At 48.8% G+C, this 18,010-nt stretch overlaps 1 protein-coding gene across 1 annotated transcript in view; it reads left to right on the forward strand.

Moving 5' to 3' along the window:
* The window catches only part of SYNPO2L (synaptopodin 2 like), a 59,022-nt gene extending 42,730 nt beyond the window's left edge, over positions 1–16,292 (forward strand). Inside the window, exon 4 of the mRNA XM_039482644.1 lies at positions 13,027–16,292. Within this exon, the coding sequence (XP_039338578.1) occupies positions 13,027–15,353 (2,327 nt within the window). The 3' untranslated portion in view covers positions 15,354–16,292. The remainder of the gene's footprint in view (positions 1–13,026) is intronic.
* The last annotated feature ends 1,718 nt before the right edge of the window (positions 16,293–18,010 follow it).

An 18,010-nucleotide genomic window follows, 5' to 3' on the forward strand; every position in this document is an offset into this window, starting at 1 on the left:
ACAAATTTATTTGGGCATACGCTTTTGTGGGCTAAAACCCACTTCATTGGATGCATGGAGTGAAAAATACTGTAGGAAGATATATATACACAGAGAACATGAAAAAATGGGTGTTGCCATACCAACTATAACAAGACTAATCAATTAAGGTGGGCTATTATCAGCAGGAGAAAAAAAAACTTTTGTAGTGATAACATTTCCAATAGTTGACAAGAAGGTGTGAGTAACAGTAGGGGAAAAATTAGCATGGGGAAATAGTTTTACTTTGTGTAATGACCCATCCACTCCCAGTCTTTATTCAAGCCTAATTTAATGGTGTCCAGTTTGCAAATTAATTCCAATTCTGCAGTTTCTCATTGGGTCTGTTTTTGAAGTTTTTGTGTTGGAGTATTGCAATTTTGAGGTCTGTAATCGAGTGACCAGGGAGGCTAGAGTGTTCTCCGACTGGTTTTTGAATGTTATAATTCTTGACGTCTGATTTGTGTCCATTTATTCTTTTGCGTAGAGACTATCCGGTTTGGCCAATGTACATGGCAGAGGGACATTGCTGGCACATGATGGCATATATCACATTGGTAGATGTGCAGGTGAACGAGCCTCTGATAGTGTGGCTGATGTGATTAGGTCCTATGATGGTGTCCCCTGAATAGATATGTGGACAGAGTTGGCAACAGGCTTTGTTGCAAGGATAGGTTCCTGGGTTAGTGTAAGCCAGTCCTCGCTCACAGATAGTCCCCAACCTGAAGCAAATACTCACCAGCAACCACACACCACACAACAAAAACACTAAGCATATTACAGTTACATCATATCCACACTTATAAACATATTTCCATAAAACATATGGAGTGCAATGTCACACAGGCCTGATATGTGGTGAGAAGCACAGTCAATAGAGGGAGTAAGGTTGGGCAATGGATGCATTGCAGTGGTAGCAGAGTCAGGGGATCAGGGGGACTAAGAAGCAAGGGAGGTCTATAGGGAGCAGAGAATGGGAACAGGATAACAGCTGCTTGCACTAGCAGTCTATAAGGTTCCATGGCTCTCCAAAGCTGTCTGATAGGCAGAACTGGGTGAAATTTTTCAACTAAAAATTTTTTGACAAAAAATGCAGATTCAGTGACACCAAAATGTTTCAAGTATGTGTCATTTTGCCAAATTGTTCATTTTAGAGAAAAAAAATCTGGAAAAAAACCTCCAAAACATTGATATTCTCTAAATGAATGTTTGACAATTTTTCAGTTGAAAATGACTTTCTGTTTTGAAATTTCCTTTTTTTTTAAATTTAGTTACATCATTAAAAATGCTGAAAATGGAAAAAAAATCAACTTTCTGATCCACTGAAAAATTTGAAAAACGTTTTCAATTTAAGCTGAAATTAATATTTTTTATATTTTTTCAGAATTGCTAGCAAACTGAAAAAATTGTTATTCACCCAGCTCTAACAGTAGGTCCATATGGTGTCCCCAAACCATAGGAAACCTCTGCACCATTCTATTTTGTTCTGAAATCCCTTTTTCACCAGGTTTGGTTCCTCTCAGTCATTTCATCAGAACAGTTTTTTTTATTTTCAGAACAGTATAGATGGACTCAGATGTGGAACAGGTTCAGACTTTCCCATCCTTCCTCACAGGGGTGCCAACCCCAGGCAGAAGACAGATAAACCAGTTCAGGGCTCTTGTCCCAGCTTGTTATCTTATGGTAGGAATTTAAGTCAGTGCAGAAGTGCTTCAAAATATCTCATTTTAAACTTATCTGCTGGACTATTTTTAGCCCCTGGAACTCGAGTCTTTCTAAATATGGTGTGGAGGAAGAAGGGAGGGGGGAGAATTTCCTCCTCTGCTTGACATGGGCTCAGCTGCCTAAGTGGATGCACCAGAATTACAGCATATTGCACTGGAAAAGGAAACCCTATTATTTTAAGCCATCATTCTGATGTACAGGCCACACCAGTCAGGGTAAGGGGATGCTTATAAATAAATACCTTATACAGTGGAGAGTGTGTAAAATTCCCTCTGGATGCAGTGAGGGTGAGCCTAATAAAGGTGCTATCTGACTGCTGCTGGAGTGTAGGCAGTGCGGGTCATGACAAATATTGACCATCTGATCAGCACTTTGAACTCTGAATCTTTTGCACCATGGTCTGTGCTTCGCTACTTGACCCCCCGGCTTTGGCAGCCGTGACTCTTAGATGATCACAGTTATATGGTCACTAATAAAACTGAGAAGTGCTGCTACTCACTAGGGGTCTGGAAGACCAATGGGCACAGTTTGGGGGTGGAAGGTGTTAACCAGATATGGTTCCAATCCCTGTCCTGTGGATCTCATCTGAGGTCTGTTCCCTGCCGTGTGGAGCGATGATGAGCAGTGACCTTCAGCCCATGTTGGTCAGTGTGCAGATGGCCACTACTAAGAGAAAACCAACCACCTCCATGATTTAATCATGGTGGAGGTGCCCAGCCTCACTAGAGCCCATGCTCCCAAGGGGATTGTTCCTGTTCCCTTTGGCAAGTCACGATCCCTACCTATTGCCTGTAAGCAAGCTGTAGGTAAGAAACCATCACTTAATATTAGCCATCAGTTTTCACCTTGTCTTGTCTCTCCATGTTTTAGAAGGAGGCTATTGAGAAGATGTCGATGAGATGATTACAGCTATGTGTGGATTTCTATCAGTTGGAGTCTAGGCTTGAGGATGGCACAGAGAGTGCACTTATGTCTGGGCTGATTATCGTTTTCTGACCCTGGGCAGAGGTTATGTGTCTAGTGGAGGGACTCTGTCTCTGGAACTCAGTTACTCACATGCTGACTGATCTTATGCTTACGAAGTCAATGGCAGAACTTTCACTGACTTCACTGCTTCAGGATCAAGCCCATGGTCCTTGCAGCACTCAGCTGTGATGGTTTTCAGGGCATTATTGCCAAGTGAATGTAATTAATTTAGCGAGTCCCTGATTGGGACACGTATCAAACGGGGGATGTGGTTAGCTGATGGCTGAAGGATGGCATGGTTGAGATGAGTGTGATTAAATTGACTTGTTGCCAATTACTGGCAACATTCCATGATCTATTTGTAACTATGTAATGTGCTCAGGTCTTAAGTTGACAGGAACAATAATTTCCTTAAAATAAACACATACATACACCTCTGAGTCCTTCTCCTCACAGTGAATAGTTTCTTGGCTCCAGGGTCTCCAAGCAATCCCACTGCAGGGTTGAAAGCAATCCCACTGCAAATGGAAAATAGGAATCCCAATCAATGACTCATGTTGTCTCATCAGGGCTGAAAGGAATGTGGAAAGGGAAACTTATAGGGAGATAATAAGGAGGTATAGGAACAAAGTCAAAGATAGGGTCCAAACTGAGGTGCTGTTAACAAAGGCCATAAACGGGAACCAGTCGAAGGTTTATGTAAATCCACTGGAAGTATGAGGATGATGGGGGAGGGGAGGGCTGCTGCTCAACAGGGAAGGGGAGCAGCTAACAGATGGCAAAGAGAAAGCTGATATGCTGACAGCTACTTTGCTTTAGTCTTCTTTAAAACAGACAATAGTAACAGGAGAATAAGTAAGGCCAGGTCCTCCCCTATTGTAATCAGCATAGTTCCATGGAAATAGATGGAGTTACGCTGACTTACATCAGCACAGGATCTGGCCCTTAATGAACAAGGAATGGAAGGATTCACAAGACAGGATCGGGGTGAGCAGATTACAAATAACTTGTTACACTGAGTATTTTCAATATACTCAGTGTAACAAGTTATTTGTAATCTGCTCACCCCGATCCTGTCTTGTGAATCCTTCCATTCCTTGTTCATTAAGGGCCAGATCCTGTTTTGAAAAGAGCAGGGCTTGGTCACATTCACCCTCAAGGTTTAACCTGAGGAACTAGCCGAAGATGTATCAGACATTATTTCTGAGAGCTCCTGGAGGACTGGAGAGGTCTCCGAGGAAGAGAGCAAACATAGTGCCTATATTTAAGAAAGAGGCATGGAGATACAGAGAATTACAGAGCAGTATGTTTAGCTCCAACAAAGTACTGAGGCAGTCAGTTTGAAAGCACCAGCAGAAAATAAGGTGATAAATAATGAACAAAGATTAATCACAACCAAAGAGATCAGACAGCCATGTGACAAGATAACAGGCTTAGTCGCTGAAGGAAATACAGTGCACACAGTACACGCTGACTTTAGTAAGATACTTGATATGGTTCCACATGACATTCCCATAAGGCAATGAAAGCCATGTGGATTAGGTGGAACCACTGTACGATGCTACACAATTGACTAAGAATAGAATAGAGAGAATAGTTATTAATGGTTCATGATGTCTCATTGGGAGGAGGTTTTGACTGGAGTTCTGCCAGTGTCCATTCTGGGTCCAATAGTACTACTTCTGCCTTGTCTCCCTTGTGGCCAGCAAACACTAATCTATATCAATCACATGCTGCCCTCTCCACCTCCACGTTATGTGACTGCAGAAGAGAGGAGGATTTAAAACAAACAGAACTTTAAGTCAGCATTTCTCCTCTTCTCCCAGCATGTCTTGTCCTATGTGGGTCTCTCTATGGTGGAGCTGGAGGTGTAATTTACAACTCACATAGACATACCCATGCTAGCTCTGATCAAGCTAGCAAGCTAAAAGTAGCAGGTTAGCCATGTTTGCAGAGGCAGCAAGACAGGCTAGCCACCCTGAGTAAGTACCTAGGGTTTCAGAAGGGATCGTACTTGGGGAGGCTGGCTCCTCATGCCGCCTGCGCAATGGCAGCTATGCAGCTATTTTTAGTGCAGTAGCTTGATCAGAGCCAGTGCAGGTACATCTACCCATGCTGGAAATTATACCTCCAACTCCAGTGTGGATATTTCAATTTCCTCAGGGCAGGGACTAGTTTTATTTGTTTCTTTTGCAGTCCTGACCTCGCTGTGGTTAACAAATAACACTCACTCAATAACACTAATACTCATTTTAATGAATGGCTCGGAGGATGGAGTGGAGATTATGGTGCATTTAGCAATATGCAGCTGATATAAAGAAGGGAAGGAGTTGCACAGTTGGTTCTCCAGAGGATGGGCTATTTAAATGTAGTAGGAGCTTGATAGATGGGAGAAATGGGCTAAAGTCAATCAAATAACAAAGACAAATGTAAAGAAATTCAGGACTAATAAAATGCACAGATACAGATGTGAGTATAGCTGGCTATAGTACAATAGAGTAATTGCTGAGGGTTACAGTGAATGACACCCAAAATATGAGAGAGACAAGGTGGGTGAGGTAATATCTTTAACTGGACCAACTTCTGTTGGTGAAAGAAACAAGCTTTTGAGCTACATAGAGCTCTTCTTCAGACCTTCAGCTTTGTGTAGCTTGAAAGCTTGTCTCTTTCACCAACAGAAGTTGGTCTAATGAGAGATATTCATAGAATCATAGAAGATTAGGGTTAGAGGAGACCTCAGGAGGTCATCTAGTCCAACCCTCTGCTCAAAGTAGGACCAACACCAACTAAATCATCCCAGCCAGGGCTTTGTCAAGCAGGGCCTTAAAAACCTCTAAGGATGGAGATGCCACCACCTCCCTAGGTAACCCATTCCAGTGCTTCACCACCCTCCTAGTGAAATAGTGTTTCCTAATATCCAACCTAAACCTCCTCCACTGCAACTTGAGACCATTGCTCCTTGTTCTGTCATCTGCCACCACTGAGAACAGCCTAGCTCCATCCTCTCTGGAACCCCCCTTCAGGTAGTTGAAGGCTGCTGTCAAATCCCCCCTCACTCTTCTTTTCTGCAGACTAAATAAGTCCAGTTCCCTCAGCCTCTCCTCATAAGTCATGTGCCCCAGCCCTCTAATCATTTTTGTTGCCCTTCGCTGGACTCTCTCCAATTTGTCCACATCCTTTCTGTAGTGGGGGGCCCAAAACTGGACACAATACTCCAGATGTGGCCTCACCAGTGCTGAATAGAGGGGAATAATCACTTCCCTCAATCTGCTGACAGCCCAGTGTGCCATTAGCCTTCTTGGCAACAAGGGCACACTGTTGATTCATATCCAGCTTCTCATCCACTGTAACCCCTAGGTCCTTTTCTGCAGAACTGCTGCTTATTCGGTCAGTCCCTCGTCTGTAGCAGTGCATGGGATTCTTCCGTCCTAAGTGCAGGATTCTGCACTTGTTCTTGTTGAACATCATCAGATTTCTTTTGGCCCAATCCTCTAATTTGTCTAGGTCCCTCTGTATGCTATCCCTACCCTCCAGCATATCTACTTCTTCCCCCAGCTTAGTGTCATCTGCGAACTTGCTGAGGGTGCAATTAATCCCATCATCCAGATAATTAATGAAGATTTTGAACAAAACCGGCCCCAAGACTGACCCCAGGGGCACTCCGCTTGATAACGGCTGCCAACTAGACTTCGAGCCATTGATCACTACCCTCACCCACCTTGTCTCTCTAATATCTTGGTGCCATGGCTCTAACAACACTGCAAACAATGAGAATATAAAAAAATGCAAAAGCCAGACTCACTGGCATGCCCTGGCTGCTTTGTGCTGCTCCAGTGAGCCAAAGCAGCTATGAACTTTGCAAGAAGAAAGTTTCCCCAATTGTAGCCTTGTCCCAGAATGCTACACAGGTGACACTGAGAATGAGGTGTTAGGGAGGCAACACTGGCTACACATGCAGTTTTCCCAAGTACATCTGCCTGGGGAACACTTTGCCATCCAACCCATCCAGATGAGCACTTTCTGATGGAAGGGAACTTGCCTGAGGGAACAGCCTCTCCCTCAGATTGTTCAGGGCTCCAGGAGGAAACAGCAAGGCTCACATGACTTTGCAAAAAGTGGAGATGCCTCCACCCCTCTCTCCTTGGTAAAACTCTTAACTATTACCGCAGCGGAAGATCAGCCATGTTTCAAGTCTACATAGCCAAGAGTTTCCAAAGTAAGTAGTAACTTGGGCTATACTTTAAAGAAGCCTGATTTGCAGAAAGGGCTGAGCACCTTGTCCCTGAAAATCAAGGCTCTTTAAACTGGTGTCTCAAATTGGGCTCCCAAAAATCACTAGTCACTTTTGAAAATCTTGGCTCCTGAGAGTATTAAGGACCAGATTCAGCAAAATACTTAAGTATAGATTGAATTTTAAACATGTGCTTAAGTACGACTTCAGTAGGAGTAAGTGCTTTTCTGAATAGGGATGGACCTAAGCACAAACATAAAGTTAAGCATGTGTTTAAATGCTGAATGGGAGCTTACATCAGTAAACCATCTTTCAGAGGTGATGGTTGTATTCCAATTCCTAGGAATGAGGAAAGGGCTTTTTTGGTCCCAAGAGTTATGCCATTAATTTAGAGAAAATAATATATTAATTATTTATAAACGTATTGTTTGCAACTCCAACACCAGTTGTGGGGTGATAAGCTGGCTCTGAATAGGGAAATGCCTTGGAGCCCAGAGGAACCTATTCAAGATCTTATTTTGAAAGGATCTCAAATCTAAAGAACATGAAGTTTCCATAGCCTCTAATGACTGACTGAGTGAGTTATCTGCAACATCAGCTATGGAAAAATGACCTTCTGGAACAGAAATACCTGGAAAAATAGAATTCCAGGTGACACCATTTGAAAGAGCGGCATTCCATAATTATTTAATCACATAGGAATATATTCCCATTTATGATCTTAGCAGTTACATTCCTTCTTTTATGGAGCTTGCTTCATAATGCTTCTTAGGGCTTGGGTCTTTATTAATAAAAGCTCCCACTAAGCCTAATTGTTCTGTAGCAAACAAATGAGCCCTCAGTATTAGGTATGTGAGTGGCTCAGCTAATTAGTGTATTCACTTGTTTTTGTTCTTAAGTCCTGATCCTGCAATAATTTCTGTATATGCTTAACTTTCTTACAATAAGTAGTTCCACTCATTTCATGGTAGTAAAGATAAGCCTGTGCATGAGTTTTTCTAGGATCAGTGCCTAATTGCATAAATTACTCCTTATGGATTATTTCTACAGAATGTAATAGGGACAAATCAGCATTCTATAGAAATTAACTAAAAGGTTTCTATAGAAATTACCCTCAATACCTATAGAATTTAGTGGAATTATATCCTTCCTGTAGAATTTTTAAACTGCTTGTTTGAATTTTTAAACTGCTTGTTATTAGAGAGTGATATTCCTGCTATAGACACCCATGGGTTGTTTTAAAATAATTTTAAAAGGTTACCATGTTCTACTAGATTCTATAGGACTTTTCCCTAAGGTATCTTATTCCTGAATGTATAAATATTCATAATGGAAGATGATTAAACTCTTTTGTTTTATCACACTCTGAGAGCCCATGTGTGCGAGAGCAGATCTGTTCTTCAGGGATATTACCTGCTGAGCTCCCATTCACTGCAGTAAGGCAGTGACTATTGGATTTCAGGGGCACTGTCAGACCTTCACTGGCTGGCCTCTACTCTAAATATGCTCACCCTAGAGAGGAGTTGCCTGACTCATGGGGCACTGTGTTTCTAAATCTCTGATTGCTGCGAAGGGAGGATCACCTAAGGCCACTTTAAAAAAGTTGGGAGGGTTAATTGAGAGTGACTTTATTGCTCACAGACCAGATGAGCTGTTGGTACAAACCCAGCTAGACACAGTGTAAAGAGGTGCTGTGCAACCCTCCACCACAGAGGTTTGAAAACAAACTCCAGCTCTGCCCCGCAAATCACTCCCTGCCCCACCATCACTACTCATTCCCAGGTCCTCACATCATTCTAACACAATTCTGTCTCGCCTCCCCGCTCCTCTCTCCAGTGCTGGGTGTCCACACGGCTCTGCCAATACATCCCAGTCTTTGCATCCAGTGCTGGCCTTCTAGTACCATTCCTCAGCCCTTCATATGGATGTGCCAACACACCTTAGCCCTTAGGTAACATCCTCTGCAGTCCAGTTGTGGGTCTCCCATACTCAACTCAACCATGAACATACAGGCACTCAGTAACCCTGACACACCTCTGTCAATGCAGCCCTGAGTCCCTGTCCTGGATTGGGTCTCCTAGGGTATAGAATAAAAGTGATACATACAGGAAGAGAGAATCTCTCCTCCCATATTTCTTCCTTCTTGTCTTGATCTGAGAACGGCATGGTCCCTAAGTGTTTGTGCTGAATGGACCCCCTCCTTTTGTGTGCATTTCTCCCCCCAGTGGGACAGGAGACAGCAGCAACCCAAGGGTATGGAAAGAAATGAGTACTGTAGCTCTAAATGCTTCACAACGAGGGGCTGGAAACACTGTTCATTCTCTGACGCTTGCACTGCACAAAGATTGCTGGTAGCCAGCATATTTTCTTATTTTTAAACCTAGGCTACAGAGGGAGGAAAGAGGAGGGGGAGAGTGTTTAAGTGACAGGTGACAATGTCCATCACACTGCCCGGTGATGAAGCACAGAGGATAAAAATAGAGATCATGACCTCATGGCTTTTGGTAGAGATGCCTAAGAGACAAAAGAGAGGCTTTAAAAGGCTTGTGGAGCTGATAGCAAAGGGCTTGGACGCTTGAGAGTTTTGGTTCTGCTCCAGCCGGGAGCTGCTCTGCCTCTCTCTCTATGGAGAGCTGTGAGTTAAATGGACTTTGTGACATGCCCAAGTCTCCAGGCCTGGACGCTGCTTTCAAGAGCTTGGATCAGCCCTATGCAGGTACAGACTTCCTTCCTTCCTCTGCTCTCCTAGCCAAACTTTAACACGCTGCCAGAAGAGCATTTCCCTCTCCCATTTGTCTCAAATTGCTGTTGGCCTTTGTGACTTGAATACTTTGAACATTGTGCTGGGGGTGGGGAAGGGAATTAAAGTGCAAGGAATAAAGTGCTTTCTGTTGGTGAGCTGGGGAGTAGGAACTGGGGGATGGGCAGGAAGCCAGGGTGTCAGGAAAGGGCTTAGCAATCATCTGTGAAGGTCCAAGGAACCTCAAAGCACAGGGAGTCTAGTTCTAATGAACGCCAAGGAGGCTGGAATCTTGGAACGATGCAAGATGCTGGGGGCAGACTTGTGACTGGTGGAGAGCTGCATTTGGATATTGTTACTGAGGTAGGGCCCAGTGTTGGTGGAATCACACCCTGGCTGCCTTTAAGCCTCCCCTAGTAGAGGCTTGCAAGCCTCAAACTCCAGAGCTAAGACCCTTCACGATGCTCTGCTGCCACCTGTGCCTGCACAGACCTTAGCATTTGAAGGCACCGCTCCTTAGCCACGGCTTGCCAATGCCAGAAGTCTCCCTCCTCACAGCCCACAGGGCGAATGTCTCTGGACAGTGAGGCTGGCTTCACCTCTGGGGCACTGCTTTTAGCCTCAACAGGTTTGGAACCAGAACTTGAGCCAGGCAGGGTTCCTTTGATGGGATGAGTGACTGAGACTAGCCAGTGGGGGGTCTGCTCTATGAGGGAAATCTCACTGCTCTCCCCTACTGTGCACTTGAGATGGACTCATTTCCTGAGAGAAAACTGAGTTGTGACTGTAGCCCTGTGGCCCCACTCCCCCGCAGCTGACTCCAGAAGGGCAAAGCCAGGGGAGCACCAAGACGCAGTGAAAGGATGTGAACTACGAGTCTTGAGTCAATGATGCTGAACTGACCCACTCTGTAAGAGTGGGGGGAGGGGTTCCTAGTTCAGCAAATGCCAGTGCAAAAGGGGCACCCATTCTTTTACTGTTAACACACTGGCATTTTTGCTCATTATTTCCAGCCCTCTAGGTGCAAGGGGAGAGGGCTGGCTCTTGTGTACGGAGTGAGAAGTTGCTGACCTTTTCCTTGTTGGATCTCTGTCTGGAGCTGCCTCGCTGTAGCTAACATGGAGACATGATGTTTGTTATGAAATGGCTCCAGGCAAAGCCTGGTGAGGGGACTTTCATTGAATTTATTGAAAGCTTCCTAGCATCACAACCCCTCTGACATTCCAGAGCCTGTTTTAAAAGCCTGGGGTGGGAGTGGATGATATTCCTGAATGGGGTGACCGGGAGCGGCAGGGACCGAATGACTCATACTACAGCTTTGTGACCTTTGCAGATGGGCTGCTTGAGGGCGGGAAGGGGGAGAGGGAAACTACGGCCCCAGGGGTGATACAGAGGGCCCAAGAGGACTCATTGGTATCATGGTTAGGTAAGCTCTGTGCCCACTGCTGCCCCTCCCCATTGTGGGCTAACTTGGCCACAGCTGTTCTTCCCTGTTGCAACAATGCCTTGGGGTAAAGTGGCCCAAGGTGAGATCTGTGAGGCTGCGCAGTTCACGTCCTGGGGAGAACTAGCAACATTCCTCAGCAGTATATTGGTGCTCTCTCCTGTCCCCCACCCCCACTAGATCCAGTGGCGGTCGCCTTAGCAGGACTGCGTGTTGTGTCTCTGCCACAGAAATGCTGGGGCTCAAAGGACAGGGGAAGGCGCTGTGCAGTGGAAGCTTACTGAGAGCATCTTTGTCCTCTCTCCTGGTGCTGCTTGAAGCACAGAGGGCTGCTGTTAAAGGGATGCAGGGCAGATGAGAAGCAGGGAAAGATCTTTTCCCCCAGTGGAAAGGGTCAGGAGCAAGAAAAAGGAATGAGAAATCACTTGGAGATTATTTTTTCTTTCAGGTTTCTGTTGGTTTCAGAGTCTAAGGGTACGTCCATACTTACGGCCGGGTCGACGGGTAGCGTTCGACTTCTCGGAGTTCGAACTATCGCGTCTAATCTAGACGTGATAGTTCGAACTCCGAACGCGCTCCCATCGACTCCGGAACTCCACCACCGCGAACGGCGGTGGCGGAGTCGACGGGGGAGCCGCGGACTTCGATCCCGCAGCGTCTGGACAGGTAAGAAGTTCGAACTAAGGTAGTTCGACTTCAGCTACGCTATTCGCGTAGCTGAAGTCGCGTACCTTAGTTCGACCCCCCACCCTAGTGTAGACCAGGCCTAAGTCTCTAGTTGTGCCTATGAACTCTTCTCACAGCTGCCCTTGGGTTCACCCTTGACCCTTCCAGAGCTCCCCTCTCACCTTGCACACCGGGCGGAGAACACACTGTCCCATCTCTGCCAGCCTGCTGACCAGCAAAGCCCAGCAGGCTGGCAGAGATGGTGGAAAATGATTAGCCTGTGTTTTTTGGCCAAGGCCCCAACAGGTGTTGGCTTTTCCAGCAGTGAGGGCCACGGGAGAGCCTGTGCAAAAGGATTCTTTCTGGCCTGGCTGACCAGTTCTGAAGTGCAGGCAGCTGGGATTCCTGCTCAAGTGCATAGTGACTCTGTCCCGGCTGGGCACAGGCAAGAGGTTATGGGAGAGCGTGAAACATTGCTCTCGCGGCTGCAGGTTTTGTACTGTCCTTATTGCACCTTTCAGGGGGCAGTGAAGGTGCGCACACAGTATCGCCATAGCACTCAGCACTGACACTGTCCAGCCCAGTTCACAGGCAGCCCACATGGGGCTAGGGAGGGGGGAGCAAGACGCTTTCCTGCCCTTGCACACCTGGGCGGGGCCGGCTCACCCTACTGGTTGCTGCATTCTGGGGAGCACTGGGACTGCTTGTTCCCGCTTCTCCCAGGAAGCAGGGCTCTGAAAAGGGAGGGACATGTCTCTGGCCAGCTCTCCCAGCAGGGCTTCCCAGGGGTGATCACAAGCTGCTCCACCCTGGTGCAAATTGCAAAGTGCAGGTTGATATGTCCTGATGAGTAACAGGAACAATTTTCTGCGGTCACAAATCCACAACACAAGCCCCCAGGACATTCATTCAGACCCTTGGCCATCTCTGTTGAGAGAAAGCACTGGGTCTGAGGAGGTAACAGGGACTGAGCCATCTCTGACCCCTGCCACAGGCTGGCTGTCCGGAAGGTGAGGGTCCCTGGCAGTAGGTGGGGAAGCCCGTCCCATGGTGTGTGCATGGAAAAAGAGAGGGCTGCAATTTTCAAGTCATTTTTCCCTAACATTCTGGTCAGGGGTGAGGTGGGAGTGACTCTCATTGTATGGACACCAGAAACACTCAGTCCAGTTGTTGCCAAAGCTTTGTAAGCCCAGTCCTCTATGGAGCCCTGAACTTGCCTCCTTTTGTCCCTTGCAGAGCTGCACCGCAGTGAGAGCACACAGGAGAAGAATGTGAAAGAAGCCAAAACTAAATGCAGGACGATTGCGTCCCTGCTGACGGATGCGCCGAATCCCCACTCCAAGGGCGTGCTGATGTTCAAGAAGCGCAGGCAGAGAGCTAAGAAGTACACTCTGGTCAGCTTTGGGAGCGTCGACGAGGACCGCTGTTATGAGGAGGAGGATGGTGTCTTCCCAACCAGTGAGTCAGAATTTGATGAGGAAGGCTTCTCAGATGCCCGAAGCTTAACCAACCACTCGGACTGGGACAACACTTACCTGGACATTGAAAAGCCCAAGCTGGAGTCTGAGCAGCAGCTGGGGCAGACTCAGCAAGGTCTGAGTGAAGCCTCCAGCAGAGGAGCACGGTTATTTGAGCAGCAGAGGGAGAGGGCTGGTCAGTATATGGTGGAGAAAGCCCCAGCTCAGAAGCCAGAGAGCCATCAGCCATTGCCAGGTGTTGTGCCAATGCAGAGCGTGATGAACGGAGAAGTGCCTACTCCACAGAAGGCCAACACGGCCCCACTGAATATCCACATGGAAGCAGTGCAGTTATCCAGCAAGCTGCCGTCATCTACCTCTGCTCAGGTCCAGTCTCCACTGGGCAGCATTGGAGGAGGTGCTCAGCCATCTCCAGGCACAGAGGGTCTCTTCAACAGATCCGCACGGCCCTTCACTCCTGGCTTTTCAGGGCAGCGTCCTGTGACTTCCTCTGTCATCTTCAGGCCTTTGGCTCCCAAGAAAAGCGGTGGCAGTCTGGGGGGGCAGAGCACCGCTGCTCCATCTTTCTCACCAGGAACTCCTGTGCCACCTCCCACTGCACCAGTGATGGCACACAATGGTCCAGCAAGCTCCTCAACATCTCTGTATATTCCAGCACCAGGCAGGCCAACACCACCAGGGGTACCACAGCTAGCCACAGGCAGAAGTTCTCCTGAGACTAAGACACTCACAAACCCAGCCATGACCTCCACGGCTTCCATAGTTCTAACCACTCCCTCTAAGCCAGCGGGGGCTACAGCAACACCTCAACTACGAGGGACATCTTCTTCCTCCTTGTATATCAGCCCAGCGCTGCAGCAACCCAGCGTGGTGAGCAGCTCTTTGCTACCAAGCCAGCCATATCCTGTTGTCTCCCCAACTACTCCACGACCTGCTTCTGAGCCCTTAACATCCAGGGAGCAGCGGATTGCAGTGCCAGCCCCCCGAACTGGCATCTTGCAGGAGGCTCGCCGGCGGGGCAGCAAGAAGCCCATGTTCAATACCATAGAAGAGAAGAAGAAGAATTCACCCAACCCTGAGCTTCTGTCTCTGGTGCAGAACCTGGATGAGAAACCCAAAGGCGACCACCCAGGGGCGGGCTTTGAGTCTGGGCCTGAGGAGGACTTCCTCAGCCTAGGAGCCGAGGCCTGCAACTTCATGCAGCCCTCAGGCCGCAAGTTCAAGGCCCCTCCCCCAGTAGCTCCTAAGCCTCAGCAGCAAGGTGCCTCTGCCGGACTAGTAAATGGTGCCCATGACATACCACAGCTGAAGGGCAAAGGGGCAGAGCTTTTCGCCAAGCGACAGAGCCGCATGGACAAGTTTGTGGTGGAGGCAGCACCGAAGCCAGGCTCCAAGCCCAGGGCCCCCTCACCCACCCCTTCTCTACCATCATCATGGAAGTATTCATCCAACATCCGTGCCCCACCTCCAATAGCTTACAACCCCTTGCATTCTCCCTTTTACCCCTTGGCAGCAAGCAAGTCTCAGGCTAGCAAAGCAGAGAGCAAAGTGAAAAAGGCACCCAGCCAGAAATCGGGGATCAAGGCCATTGATTTCATGCGCCACCAACCCTACCAGCTAAAGTCGGCTATGTTCTGTTTTGGGGAGCCCCCAAGCACTGACACACAGAACCCTCCACCCCAGCCAGCCCAGCAGTCCAGCTTGTCTTTCACCCCAGCCAAGCAGGTTCCTGTGAAAACAGCCAGGACCTACGAGATCCGGCGGTTCTCCACACCTGCTCCCATGCCCACTTTGAGCAGCCTGGCACCCACAGTCCTCACTCCCCGCTCCGCCACCACACTGGATGAGCCAGTGTGGAAGACGGACATGACCTCCTCCGCACCCTCCACCCCTGCCCCTTTCCAGGCCAGTCCCAGCCAGGCCCCGAAGCTGTACCAAAGCTCCCCAGAGCTCAGTCAGGTGGGCCAAGGGACTCCCCCACACCCAGCCTCCTCCTCCGGGTTCCAAGTAGCTAGACCCAGGTTCTCAGCAGCCAAAACTGGGATGCAGGCGCATGTGTGGAGGCCAGGCTCCGGGCACCAGTGAACCAGTAGCTGTCTCCTCTATCCCTCCCCCCATGGGCACGACTGGGTGTCCGACCAAGATAGTTTCCTTGGGTTTTCTTTAAAGTGAGCTCAATAAATTGGGGTGTGTGAAGCAAAAGGCAGAAAGGGGGGTGGGACTCCCTTCACGGTCCCCCATCCCCCTTTGTTTTCAGCCTGGCAGCATCAATATGAGCTTTCCCAGCTGTAGCTAGAGTCAGAGGACTCAGGAGGAAAGCAGAGACAGGGCGACAGTCTCCAGCCTGCTTCTGTCCACATCTACATGGCAATGAAACCCAGTCTCTGGGGCCAGGGGAATGGGAGGGGCAGACTGTCATGCTAAGAGGTGGGTAGCTCTTTTCATCTCCAGTGGGCTTTAGAAACAGGACTCTGTTAACCCTTTCAGTGCCTCAGTAAGGCAGTTGCCATCCCATCGCTGCGGACAACAAGGCACTGTGCGCAGAAGGGTCCCACCCAGGCTCACATGGGAAGTGAGTGGTGGAGACATGACTGTAACCCAGGGTTGACCCCACCCCAGTGAAGTGAGAAATGAGGCCTGCCTCTGCAGGGGAGCAGCAGGTGCTTTAGGGGACACTGGGACAGGAAAGGGATGTGGGCATCTACTCAGAGTCACAGAACCTCTGCTCGGCCTGCTCAGGACAGCCATGGAGTGCTCATGCTCTTCCAGCAGCCAGGGCTGTGTTTGAGAAGCCAGCGGGGTTCCACCCTGGGAATTCCAGCTTCCGGGAGCCCTTCACCCAAGGAGGTGATTCCAGCGGGCTCCAAGCAGCAGAGGGTAGCTTGGAGGGCTGAAAGGTCGATGTGGGCCTGTGGTACGTCTGGGGGAATGTGAGAGGGAAGGAGGGGTTTCCTGGGAAGCCAGAAGAGCAAAGCGAGGCCCAGCTATTGACTGTGTAGTTCAGATGCTGTATGTGGGAGAGATGCTTCTGTGGGAGAGTGCTGTGCAGGGCTAGCTTGTAATGGAGTTGGAGCTGACTTTAGATTCACATACCAGATTTTTGGGTCAGGCTCCGCTCTGGCAGGCATTTTGGCTGCTGGAGTGGAGGCGATGAGCAATGTGAAGTTCCCCTGAGGACTCTGTGCTCAGCTGGGGAGGTCAGCCCCTCACGTTGGCTGACCCAGCCCAGCTGGAGGCAATGGGGAGAAGAAGAGTAGTGCCTGAGGAGTCACATTAACCCAGTTAGAGCTTCCCCAGAGGGTTTGATAGTTACAGAATAGCCTAAAATCTCCTGGAAAGCATCAGCCACACACCTCCCCCACTGGCACTGAGGGTAGGTGGTTAGTCATTCCTTTCATAACTTGGTTTAGGGCAGGATTGCCTCAGACACCTGAGCTGTGCATGGACTCTTCCCTACACCAAGGACATGTGACAAGGGAGCACTCCCCTCCCCCAGGCAGCCATGCAGGATATCAGCAAGGGCCATGGGTGGGTGGGTGCGTGCTGAGCTCTGGGTTGCACATTTCCTGCAGTCTGCCTTCCTTCTCTTCAACCTTGCCCCCTCCCTCTTGTTTCAGCTGCTTTCCTAGCCTGATCCTGCAGACAGGAGAAAGCATGCACGCTGCTGATGCCAAAGGGGTGGGAGTGGGGTCACCACCACTGAATTCACAGCCCTCCCCCGCACCCCCCCGATGACCTCCAAGAAGTGAGACTCTGAGACTAGGGCCATGACTGCACTACAGTGGCCTGGCTACAGCGCTATAGTCATGCCACTGTAACCTCATTGGGTAGATGCAGACTACCACAGCCGAAGGGGGTTTTCCATTGCTGTAGTAACCTCCCCAAGCAACCAGGGGTGGCTCCAGGCCCCAGCATGCCAAGCGCGTGCTTGGGGCGGCCAGCCGCGGAGGGCACTCTGCCGGTGCCAGGAGGGCGGCAGGCAGGCTGCCTCCGGTGGTTTGCCTGCGAAGGGTCCGCTGGTCCCGCAGCTTTGGTGGACCTCCTGCAGGCATGCCTGCGGAGGCAGCCTGCCTGCCATGCTTGGGGCGGCAAAATCCCTAGAGCCGCCCCTGCAAGCAACGGTAGCTAGGTTGACAGAAACATTCTTCCATCTTTACCAGATGTTAGGCTGCCATAGCTATGGTGCTCAGGAGTCTGGATTTTTCACACCGCTGAGTGCCTCAGCTATGTTAACATATGTGTTAAGTGTAGACCAGGCCTAAGCTATGAACCCCTAGCCCAGACATGCTCCTTCCTTTGCCCAAGTCAGCAGGCATGCTCCTTCCTTTGAATTCTGATTCGAGATTAAAGGAGACTGATCTAAAGCTTTGGGTCAGCAAAACCAGATTCGGTTCAGGCAGAGCAGTGAACTCAGAGGAGAGCACAGAACAGCCCTGTTTCCACTGTCTAACCAAACTGGGTCTGAAAACAGTTTGGCTGGAACAGCACTTAAACCAAACCCAAACTCGCTTTCTACACATGGTCTCAAGCCCAGTGTGGCCAAACCCTATGATGTAGGTCCCTTTGCAATGAGAGACTAGAGCTCCTGCATGCCCCATTGGTACGTGGTTCTAGAGCTTTCTGGTACCTCATCCCAATGGTCTGCTGGGACAGAGAGAGTGGGGGAACCTAACACAACGAGAGGCAGCTCTATCATTGGGATAGATGGAACAAAATCAAAGTAAAATAAACATATTCTCATG

The sequence above is a fragment of the Mauremys reevesii genome, linkage group 7 (assembly GCF_016161935.1).
Source record: "Mauremys reevesii isolate NIE-2019 linkage group 7, ASM1616193v1, whole genome shotgun sequence".
Classification (NCBI taxonomy): Eukaryota; Metazoa; Chordata; order Testudines; family Geoemydidae; genus Mauremys; species Mauremys reevesii.